Genomic DNA, 12,056 nt, shown 5'->3' with positions numbered 1-12,056 from the left:
CGGAGAGTGCTTCTGACCTTGGACTCATCCCTCCCTTTCAAAGTCCATAGAGGCTGTAAAGAGGAGATATTAAATCCCAAAACTAATAGGGGAGTATTTATGAGTGCTGTAAAGTCCTCGACCTGAAGCGTTTACTCCCTGCCCACCCTCGTCCCTCTTCAGCATGGCATGAAATTAACGATATGCCTGTGAAGTGTTTTTTTTTTTTTTTCACTCCCAATTTCACTTCTGACAAGTAGAGGCTAATGGACGAGGTGCATCAGATTAATGCCTCAGCGTTTTTGGTTAAAAACACTCCTCCTCCTCGGCTGAGTGAGCAGTTGACTTGTTTGTTGGTGTCAGTGAATCACTTTGCCCTTTCACGTCAAGCGCAAGTCAGCTTTAAAGGCAATTAGTCAAAAGCAGCGTCGTCCGTCATCCGCTCTGTACAAGACAGATTGTTTGGTTGAGTGCAGTATTGAGTTTAGTTAATCTCTCTTGGCAGACCTCTCATTAAATGAATAGTTTGTCACTGCTGAGCTTTATGTTGTTTAACAGGAGATTAATCTGACACCAAAGGTTTACTTTGACAAAGTGAAGCTGATGCATGGAGATTATTCTCACCTTTTGAGGAATCAGAAAGGATTCTGCACCTCAGTTGTTGGCGTGTAGGAGTGTAGAACGTGTCCTTTGGGAATTTACCAATCATTTAAAAGATGTTGAGACATTTTACTCCAGTGTCAGAAGATCACCAAAGTCTTTAGGGTTGATCCTCCGAGGACAATAAATGGATGTACCAAATGTTATCACCATCAATTCAGCCATTGTTGACATACTGCCATCTTGGCTAAACTGCTGAACCAAAGAAGTGAAAGTGCCTTTACCTAAGCCGGATGTTATTGTCCTTGTGAAAAGCCAGGAAGTTATGCTTGATCAAATCATGAATACAATTAACGAAGACAAGCTGCAACAAACATATGAAGTTGATTTTTTTTAGAACGTGCTTTAGAAATCAATGTCAACATACATGTCTTTACCTTTTAAACCAAAATAAACAAATGATATCGATCATGTTCTGACTCATCATCGATGCAGAGTTGTCCTGGTCTGCGGGGCAATGCAACATAGAAACAGTTCATTTAAACACTCGGAGATACAATGAATTTTAGTCGTTCAATTTTGCCATTTTGAAAAGTTCTACTTAAATTTCAAGGAGATCACGACACATAATGAGCACTTTTTTGTTCAGTGCCCGCATGTCTTTCTTTTAAAGGCAGCAAGAACCGCAGCACTTGTGTTGATTGGGATAATTAACAGAAAATTGCTGTACATTGTCTACTTTTAGGTCTAGACACCCAACAAAGGACATGTAGACATGCATTAGAGGAGAGAAGTCAGAGTGAGGCTGCTGCACAGTGCTATGCAGGGAGCACAGAGGAGCTGTTTGGGGGTTAGGTGCCTTGCTCAAGGGCACTCTGCAGTACTGACTTATCATGCTTGATGAAGGGTGAGAGCCTGAAACGTTACATGTCATGTTACATTAAATTCAATTTAATTGGAGCAGGTTCTGGTGTGCAGACTTCAGTACTTTCTCCATCTTTAGATGTATGTGGTCCAGCACCCAATACGTAAACCTTCTCGGGTGTTTGTCTCTTTTGTAGGGACACTCAGCAGCACTTCCATGGTGTCTTCCATATGTGGTCCACTCCGGGACCTCACCCGGCGACCCTCCAGTTCCCAACGAAAGGTCCCTCTGACTGAGCTACTGCCCTCTTTTAACTGTAATACTTTAACAAAATTAAAGATATAAATAATTAAGTTAAAAACTGTTAAACACCAATATTGTAAGTGTAACAGTTTCTAAATTGAAGTACATTAATTTATTGCTCATTTAAATCTTGAACCAGTACTACACAGAGCATTTTTCTGCTTTGAGGCCACTGATCACCAGTCGTGATTGATGAGTTCTTCACGACACTGCAGAGTTTATTCTAATGCTCTGCACAGCTGAAACTGTAGGCTGAGCTCCAGCTCATGTTGTCATGTTTCCATGTGTTTAGGGAGTTTTGTGTCTTTGTGAAGTCTCCCTCGTTTTCCTCCATGTCTTAAAAAAGTGACTTTTTCCTCAAGCGTTCCACATTGTCTTGTCTTTAGAGTGTTTTTTTTACTGACTCTGTTCTGCACTAAATTGCCTTCGTAGTAATTGAGACGAGCCACAAGAGAGAGGGAGAACTTGGAGCCAAGTCAAAACTTTCATCTTTTATTCACAAGCCGTTGCATTAATGCCACTGCAGACTTCCTTCATCTCCTCAAATCCTCCCCAAAGATCCCTCCATGCTGTATTGTATCTCTACATATGGACTCTGCGTTTTAATCTGATAGTTCTATTAATAACAATTCCAATAAAATATAACAGCAGCCGCCGTCTTAGACACATGGTTTTATTATGAGCAATGGGGCAATTTGGCATGGAAGCATGTGGTTGCTCAAAGAAGACCATCACTTATCTAAATAGCACAGAGTCGAACTCTGAATGTCAAGTTATTAACTATGGCTGTAATACAAATTCAATTCAGAGCCAGATTAAATTAGCAAAATGCTCAACTGCTTGCTTATCAAAAAATGGAAAGCTGTTCTGAAGTGGATTTGTATTACATCAGGCTTATTTGTCATTTTGAGTCATGTGTTTTGCTTCATTTTTAACCAAATGATACATATATTAGATTTTCCAGTTTGGATCTTTTGCCTTATCAAAAGCGTCACAATGGCTGAATGCTCATGTATTTCCTCACTGCATCTTACCCTTGTTGCAGTGTTTCAAACTCTGATTCTCAGTTTTATTTTTGCCCGGTTCCTTCAGGTGTTACTTCTCTCACTTTGGCTCCATCCTGCTTCACCCTCGTACAGGCAATATGCTGGAATTGCCTTCAGTGCTTCTTCAGACCTCGGGGACTTTTTTTTTCTTTTCATTTTGTCTCTTCACTCCTTTCTTAGGATCTGTGGGAATTGAAAAGTCAGGGCTCAATAATGGAATAAATGGGTTTAAAGGGGTTGAGGTGGAGGACCGTGTCCTTATCCAGGTATTAGCTAACAGCCCCGACACAATATCAGGCTCCTGTTTGATTCTCTGTCTACCGTGAATGCACTACTGAGCTCAGATTTTTCACTCCACTGCCTTCATTTTTAATCTTCAGGCATTTTAGTGAGTGTTGTATTTGTTGAATTCAAAACTTGAGATATCCAGAAATCACGACATATTGCAGAAAACATCCACAAACTTCTCTAAAAAAAGACACAAACATTTATTTTGTTTTTAAGAGTTATAGCTTTCAGTAACATTTTCCATTAACTTCCTTTGTCATGAATGAATACAACGAGGTTAAAAGTATGTTTTAGCTTGAGGTTACTGCTTTCAGAAATGGTTTAAAAAAAAGGTTAAAGTTTAGGTCTATGTCTCTACGGTGAAGTTTTTTGGCTGTCTGAATGAGGCAGTTGCTTCACTAGGAAAATCAGTTGAGCAACTTCCTTTTGTTACTTAGCTTTCATGACTGGAATGCATTTAATCACATGGTCTATTGAGTCTCTAAACCATTAAAAATAAGCAACTTAGTCGGACCCTATGTGGGATGAAAGCTGCAGCACGGCTCTGTGTGGACTGACACATCTGACGTCAAGGTGAAAAATGTTCTTCCCGCACCTGAGCCAGGTCTCTGCATGCACCAGATGGACCTGCTGAGATTTTACAACATGATTTCCTGAAGTGTCACTCAGATCTTACACAAGGTTTTTATATCTGCATAGCCAGTATTTACTATAAATTCCTTTCATCTGCCTTCAGCTGAATAGAAGCCCAAGATTTTATTGGAACGCTTTTCAATTAAATTGCTCCTGTTTTATGTGTTTTGGATCATATTCTAGTAAGATGCCTCCGTTTTCCAATCTGCCCATACAGTCAGGTTTCTGTTGCTTCTGATTTTACTGCCAGCTCAACACCTCTTCAAGTCCCCTTCATTAGATTCTCATTAAAGCCCTCCAGCATTTCAGGGTATCTCCTTTCTTCCAATTTCTATTGTGAAACATCTGTATAAAATGTTCATTAACACAAGCTTAAATAGAAAAAAAACAAAGGTGGCAGCTCTGATTGAGTCATTCAGTAGGATAAATGGTATTTCCTCTGAAATCCATTGAGCTTCTTTGGTTAACAGGAAAGTAAGATAACTTGATCGTTTTCCCAGTTACTTTGTGATGGCAAGAAATCCTCGGTTATGTTCAGAGGTGACGGTCAAGAGTGAATTAGAAGTTTTTATCTACCACAGAAAGAGTCATGAGAAGGCGGTCTGGTAGATAATGGATAAAGAAGGTGCTGAACAATGAAACCAGAGAGAGTTTTGCACCCTCAGCTCTGTAATGAATTGAAGATTGACATTGGATTAAATCAGCAGAATGTCTCTTTTCACATGTCTTTGTCATGACCAAATTATTTCCCTTGTAACGTTAAATAAGTCCTGCTAGTTCCTTCACATCACCATCAAAAAGTATGAATAATGCCCTACTTATTGGAGCGGATATTAGATCATAAGATTTTTCATGGGAAGAAACCAGCCATCTGTTTGTCAGATACAATCATTCACAACATTTCCTTATTAGGTTCCTAGTAAAAAAAAAAACCTCTTCAAATGAGTTGAATACAAACACGAGAAACTGGACTGAATCTTAAAGGTTGTCTATATTTAAGTCAGAAATGTTAATACCTGTTTCAGATGGCAATCATCCAAGATGGTGCATGAACTCTGCCATTACAACCTCCTTCTGTTTGAACACACTGCTTCGACAGTCCCTACAATAAAACCATTTATTTTGTTCTACTTTACTTTGTAGTCTAGACTTGACTTGATGATTCATTCAAAGAAACATAACAGCCAACACTCTAACTGTAGTTGTTGCACTTTGTTATATAACGTGTTTCTTTTGCCTCTATTAATAAGACCGTGGATAGAGACAAGAACTATGATGTAGTGAGAGCTGAGATCTCCGGCAACGTCGGAGTCCAGCCTGGGGCTTGAGCAGCTAGGATTCAGTTATTGTGTGTAAGATGGGCTTTTACCACAGCTAAACCCTTAAAGGCAGGGTAGGTCATTTTTTTCAGGTGCACTTTTTAAGATCTTGGTTGAAATTGTCTTTAGGTCCTGACAGTAAATAATCATTCATGTGCTCTAAAAAAAAAAAAAGATAGAAAAGAAATCATCTGTAGCAGTTCTAAACATGTAAAAACTTCGACTTAGCTAAAATGCGCTTCTGGACCAAAATCATGCTAGTTTTCCAAATTTACCAACCGTGCCTTTAATGTCACCCAATGTTGACTAAAGTTGGTGTTAAAGTTGAAGCCAACGCCCTGACGAAGGGAAAGAAAATATCAAACATCATTGACTCAAAGTTTTAGATAAGACTGCAGGGATACCGTTTCTTAAACGGTGTAAAAGTTGACTTTTAGATTGGGTTCATTCTATTATTGGGTGAAATCTTGACAATAAATACAGTTTCTTTGGATGAACTCCATGGCAAACCTTTAATTAACTTAATCAAAATGAATCTATTGACTACCACACATTTTGGTACACAGCATGGAACACAAGTTCTGAATCCAACATGCACTTAATGCAGTCTAGGGCCTTTAACCCGACCAACTGTCTCTTTGTTGTTAGTGATTTTTTTTCTCCACGACATCAAGCCGTTTGTCTGCCCAGTGTTGACAAAGAAAATCAAATGTGAAGAAAAACTTTCAAAAGTTTCTTTATCAAAAAGTCTGTGATCCGCAGAGTTCCATCTCTCTCACCGCTTCTCAGGGTGCCGTACAAAGAGTCTTTCCAATTCCTCACTTTGGCTAAACACGCAGTTGCAATAAATTCTACATAAATTTAAAGATTGGTTCTGTGCCGTGCCCAGGACCAATCTTCCTGCGAGGTGGGGTTAATTTACTAGGTGCAATTCGTGGCACGAATATATCACTGTCACTTTATTACAGCCCATCTTGGAGACTGATTGAATTGTTCTGCAGATTGTGGGATGGCAGTAGACATCTCATTTTAGATGGCGACCGGCGAATACACAAACTTTAGCCTTTAAGTTAAATTGCACACTTGTTCGATATTCAGTAACTTGAGTCATGTAAACATCATGTAACTACCTCTATAAATGTTAAAATAAAATGACGCTGTTATTGCATTTTGATGCCATTGTTCCATTTGACAAGGACAGATGGTTTTGTTTCTTCTCTCTCTCTCTCTCTTTGCCCACCTGCAAACTCTAAGAATATATGGGCACACACGCACAAAATAGAGCTGTGACGGTAAAGAAGCAGGTTGGCTGTGTGCTGGCAGATGTCTCTCCCATGGCCAGCGTAACAGATTACATACAAAACTCCAATTTAGTTCAGGTGCTGTACCCGCCAAAAAACATCACCCAGACTCTGTTGTTGAAGAAATAAGCATGCGGGGAGGGAGGAAGGTAAGGAAGGTACGGAAAGACAGAGAATTAATAAGGGAAAGAGAGAGAGAGAGTGGCCGGACATGAGACAGTCGAGCGACTTGAAGTGAGACTTTAGAGAAAAACGACTTGTGTTGGCGATACAAAGACCGATAAACCCTGCGAGGGAGCAGAGTCAATGAGAGAGATCGAGAGGCTGTGAAAAGTCAAAGAGGGATAGGCAGAGTGCCGTGGAGAAAAGAGGGGAGTAAAAGGAGGGGAGACAGCCAGAGCGAGTGCAAGACGGGAGAGTGCACATTTCCAAAGAGCCCGTTCTGAAGAATGGATCACCACGCATCAGACCGAACCCTGGTCACAATGTGATTGATTGGCTAACGTGGAAGTGTTCTTGGAGAGTGCGAATCAGCTGACAGGTTTGGGGTTGGGGGGGGAGGAGTGTCTAGGACGCGAGGAAGAGGTGCTACACTAATCCTTCCACTTTAGGTGAAGCCTCCCACTCATTCGGTACTTGTCCAGAGGACTTTTCTTTATTGAGGGAAAGCAGAGAAGAGGGGGTGAGTTTTGGAAGAGCTTTTGGTGCCACTTCAGCCATGTCAATGCTAATTGCCACCCAGCAGATCGATACCACCACCTCCAAAATGGTAAGATTGAAGCTGCACTCGTACTGTAGCATGCATTCTGAGGAACTGTTGAGTCTTTGATTTATCTGTAGCTTAGTGTTACAGAGCCAATGTTTCTTCTTTATTAGTGTTGATAGGGCCATGAGTTTTTATGATGCTAAAGCTCTCCAAACAGACTTGTTATTACGGCCTATTTTAGCTTAATTGTTGCAAGTTTTGTTCATTTTATACATGGTGTTTTTTTTTTCTTCTAATCAACACATCAATCTCTATCTGAAGTTAAATTTTGCATCTGGACAGCTGCAACAGTGTTGTCTTGTCCTTATATGAGGATTGCCGGTCTGCTTCTTTTGATATCCCAGCACTGTCCCCTGGGGCACCCCTTCATTACTCACTCACATTCTCTCTCAGGGGTCCCTGGTCTCTCAAGTGGATGTTAAATCACACTTAACCACTTGTCTCATTACAAATCTTTTTTTCTGCTCATTGTTATATTTGGTTGGATTTCCTCTCTCAGACTCCCAGTTTGAACCCTCACAAGCCCATCAAGGTGTCGTGACATTCTTGTACGTGACATGACTCGGTTGCGGGAAGTGTTTATGTCCGCTTGCTTAGGGATAAAATATGAGCTGCTGTAAGACACTTGTCAAATAGCTTTGGTGGAAGTGGTGTGTTTTGAGAATAACATGAGATTGTGCAGAGGATATATGACAACAAAAAACAAGGTTTGGAATTCACAGTTTATCAAAATGAGATTTTCACCTTAATGGTAGCGTGAGTAGCATTGTTAGTTGCAGCTTCTAAGCGCAGCATTCAAACTGTGTCCCTCCTCCTGCTCTGACCACCCTGAGAGCGCTCACTTGAGGACGATCTGTTTGGTATTTCACCTAATTTTGATTTTATTTTTCTTCCTTGACAGACTTGATAGACTTCCATGTCCGCCACGTTCACCCAGTTTAATCTAAATCTGAATTGTATGCACTGCTAAACTCACTTTTGTGCTTTCATTGACTGGGGACATCCTTCACTCTTTGCCAAGAAACGTCCCATGTCACCCAAAACAAACCAAAACATCAAAGTACATGCAGTGGACTGGGTTTTTGCAGACACAATCCCCACCACACATGTATGAAGGTCCATAAATGAAAATTAAGTAGCATAACTTTTGTATTTGTTAGGTTCTGTTTTTGGCGGACCCCAAAATGCAGAGACGGAGACGAACAAAAATGGTTTAAACCAAAAGATATTTAATGTTCCAAAACAAAAGAGCAGGCAGTGAAGGCAGGAGGCTGGCTGGCTCGACGATCCAAGAGGCACACCAACAAAAACTAGAAAACAGGAAAAACACACGATCAGTCCAACTGTTCAAAAAGCGAGAGCACAAAATCCACAAGCGGTTATCAAACAATTTGCTAGAAGGCAATACGTGACCACTACCGAGTAATACGGAATTATCTGGCACAGGAGTAGGGTGACAGCCAGGCTTATATGGAAGGGTTGATTAGATGGACGACAGGTGTGCCTCGTCTGCTGCCTGGAGGAGCCAACCACGCCCCCTGCCACTCACATACCTGCAGAGGAGAAAAAGAACAGAGAAGGGAGGGGGAGAAAGGACAACAAAACCTCACAAAGAAAACAACCAAACAAAACTGAAACCTCACAGTATTAGACTATATTTTATTTTTTAGGAAAAATATAAGGACGCACTTCTTGACTAGTTTAAACAAAGGCTGTCTGTTCTGTTGGGATTTTATCAATGAAACCAGTTAAAATTGCTTTTTGTTCTGACAGCAATTTATCACTTTTTCCATGTGGGTCTTGGGGAGCTCGGTTTTCCTCAGATACATGTATAAGGGCTACAGGGACAAAGGTTGGGAACCACTGCTACAGACAATGTTAAAAAAGACTATCTTTGCTTTACAGCTCCTCACTGCTAACAGGAACAGGAACATTAAAATAAGAGGGACATTTAAAGAGGATCCAATTTGCTAAACAACTAGCTATTTCACAGCTTTTGGAGATTAGAGATGTGTGTATCTCAAAGGTTGATGTCCTTTTAAATGCTGATCTCAGGAATCAGCAGTGGATCATTTTGTTTGGGGATATTATTTCCTCTATCCAATCTGAGTTCTAAACTAACACCAGGGTACTAGTCCAACAATTTACATTTTACTACTCAACCTGCATGGATTTGATAGGATTATTGCCATTGTCAGGGCTTCAAGGGTTTAGGTCTCTTGTAAAAAAATAAATAAACTACAACAAACTCTTTTTTCTTTTTTTCTTTTCTTGTCTGAGAGTCAATCACATCTGAATAGCATAAATAATTTCAGGATAACAAACATTTCATATTGACAAGATTTGTTTCTTACATCTCACTATCAGTTCCGCTAAAGAGTGATGGAGAAATGCATTTTTTTTTTTAAAGGAAATTATTATATTCCGTGTTTTAATGTTAAAATCATCAGATACTTTTGTTTTAAGGAGTTAGAGACATCTGTACATAATTTCATCAGCGTGAGTCGCTAGCAAGGATTGTCAGGTTTCCTCATCTAGAAATAACAAGCGGGGCAGGTACAAACTAGCCCAACAAACTTCAGCAGCAGCTCAGGCTGTAACCCGTCTAAGCATATTTTGGCAGCAAAAGCTCCTCTGAGCATATTTGTCAACAGCAGTTTAGCTTGGAGCCCCTCTCATTGCATTTTGTCTGCAGCAGCTCAGCTTGCAGCCCATCTGAACATACATGTTAATGGAAGTAAAATAAAAACACAGATTTTTAATGTTATAGTATAATTTTGACAAACAAAATTAGCTATTGTCCTCTGTGATCGTCATGTGATAAATGACTGACAGATGGTGGTGGGGGCTATTGCCTCTTGATGGAAAGGAACATTATAACCTCAAGTGAATAAATCAGTTTTTTTATGATCTAATTACTCACATTTGAAGTTGATTCATAGCATCCCAAACTTGAGAATACTTGGTCCTGTATTTTTTCGGCTTTTTTTCCCCCAAAGCATTTAAAAAACTATGTGGCTTTGAAACCCTACAGTATACTCTTCTTTTTTGCGTAACTTCTTTGATACTTAAAGAACTTCAGTCTGTACCGATAAGCTCTATGCTTCCTTTTGACAAGTCTTGTTCTATGTCCCCTTACAGTTTTGATTCCCCTGTCTAAGTTCAAAACCATTTCATCCCCCAATCACCACCAAGTTCAGTCTTAACAATGATGTTCTCCATTCTGTACTGTCGTCCCTCGTGTCCCAGAGCTCAGGTGTCCGCCCTTTGATATCTGTTCTAGAGATGATTTGCAGCCAAAGAGGATTTTGATGTTCCACATTTATTACAAAGCTCATCCAGTGTCCCCTCATTCCTCCCCAGGCGGACCACACAAATCCCTACTGTGGAGATGTCTCATTTCACAGCTAATGTGTCTAATTTCAATCACTCTGATACATTCAAATGGTTTCCAGCTCATGAGCTATTATCCCTGATGGAAATTCTTCAGTTTAAACACCAGAAATGCTTCTCTCTGTAAAATAGGACCGGGGGTGAGGGTGTAAGAATCTATTTTAAAGCTATTTTGATGTAAATGTGAACCCAATAAACTTCAAATGGTGTATATTACAAGCTTTACTCTACAGTTTCTTCGTGTATGAAGAAATATTTGTATGCGATGGCAGATTAGTTCTGTAAAAATAGATGATATATGAAATGGAAAGAATGAGATTTGGTATTGATTGTTTTTGAAAAGACGGATGATTGACTGCAACACCCAGTAAAGGCTGAAATATGAATAAGTGATTTTTCTCTGCGGACATTTGTCTTTGGTGCGGCTACTCTGTGGCATTCAAGTCATACTTCTCCTCAAATAAATCAATAATTACTTTAAATCCACAGTTTTCAATTTCTTTTTTTTTCTTCAGTCATTTACACCACCTTTCTACTTTTCCAGCCAGACTATCAAACAAGGGAGAAAAAAAAACAGCTGAGTTAAGAAATGAATAATGTGAAATTGAACCTATGGATTTTTTTGTGGGTGTGTGCTAAGCGAAGCCCAAGCCAACGCGTTCTGGCCGGTTCTCTTGGCCTCGAGTCAAACCTGTGACTGGAATCCTTGAGTAAAACAAATTAAAAAGCCATCAGATAATGACAGCAGGTCGTTGTTGTAATAACAAAGCATTCACACAATCATGGATTCAAGGTGTGTGTGTATTGTACTGTACGTGCATGGCAAGTTCAAATGGCAGCAGTTCAGGAGAGACAAATATATCTGAACTTTCTTCGTTCTTTCCCTTCCCAAGCTTTCTCCTTTTTCACCCTTTGTTCATTTCCTGTCCTTGCTGCTCTTCATACACATTTGTTATCCTTCTGTATTCCTCTCACCTCTAAAATATGAGGACATCTGGAGGTTCAAATGAACAGCAGGCTAAGGGTGTGTGTGTCATGCTGCAGTCGGCACTGTTGCAGCATAACAACAAGGAAAACAACAGAGAAGTAGCCGAGGTAGAGCTACAGCAAAGCACCTGAGTTTTTACCATTTGGTAATCACTTTATGGTCTTCTCATGAAGTAACTTGAGCCTTACAGTATGTAAACACCTTAATAGGCAACAGCCCACTTTTTGGGTCATGCTAACGAGATATACATTGTTCAGAAACACTCTCTCAACTTTACTTTGAGTAGAGGAGACCCAGACTAGAGACTAGCTATAGGGTCAATACTTTTGGATTGTCTGGAAGTTGAAGATTACATTTCAGGGTAAACAACTTTGATAGAGAATTACAGCAACATATTACAGGAGAATCCTGACCCTGTGTCATCAGACATTTGAAACCTTTTGATGGCCTATTACCTGTAATAATACTCAGGTAATGCTTTATTGGAATACATTTAGAAATAATGTATTTTTTGAAGTTATTTAGGAACTATTTTAGTCTGAACCAAGTTTGGGACTGAGAGACAACCATTCCCA

At 39.9% G+C, this 12,056-nt stretch overlaps 1 protein-coding gene and 1 long non-coding RNA gene across 5 annotated transcripts in view; one reads left to right on the top strand and one right to left on the bottom strand.

The window, feature by feature from the left end:
• The window catches only part of dpp6a (dipeptidyl-peptidase 6a), a 205,729-nt gene that overhangs the window by 49,777 nt on the left and 143,896 nt on the right, over positions 1 to 12,056 (top strand). Inside the window, exon 1 of one of the 4 annotated variants that reach the window (XM_079360892.1) lies at positions 6,434 to 7,103. The exons of the other annotated variants lie outside the window; for them this stretch is intronic. Within the exon in view, the coding sequence (XP_079217018.1) occupies positions 7,053 to 7,103 (51 nt within the window). The 5' untranslated portion in view covers positions 6,434 to 7,052. Of the gene's footprint in view, positions 1 to 6,433; positions 7,104 to 12,056 lie in introns of those variants that run through there. 4 annotated transcript variants of the gene reach the window in all.
• On the bottom strand, positions 8,313 to 8,741 carry LOC306834971. The gene is made up of 2 exons (XR_013780550.1): positions 8,520 to 8,741; positions 8,313 to 8,410 (listed from the first exon to the last, which is right to left on the bottom strand). It is a non-coding gene; the product is annotated as an uncharacterized lncRNA (long non-coding RNA).

The sequence above is a fragment of the Symphodus melops genome (genome assembly GCF_947650265.1).
Source record: "Symphodus melops genome assembly, chromosome: 14".
Taxonomy (NCBI): domain Eukaryota; kingdom Metazoa; phylum Chordata; class Actinopteri; order Labriformes; family Labridae; genus Symphodus; species Symphodus melops.
This window is presented reverse-complemented; position numbering and strand designations above follow the sequence as displayed.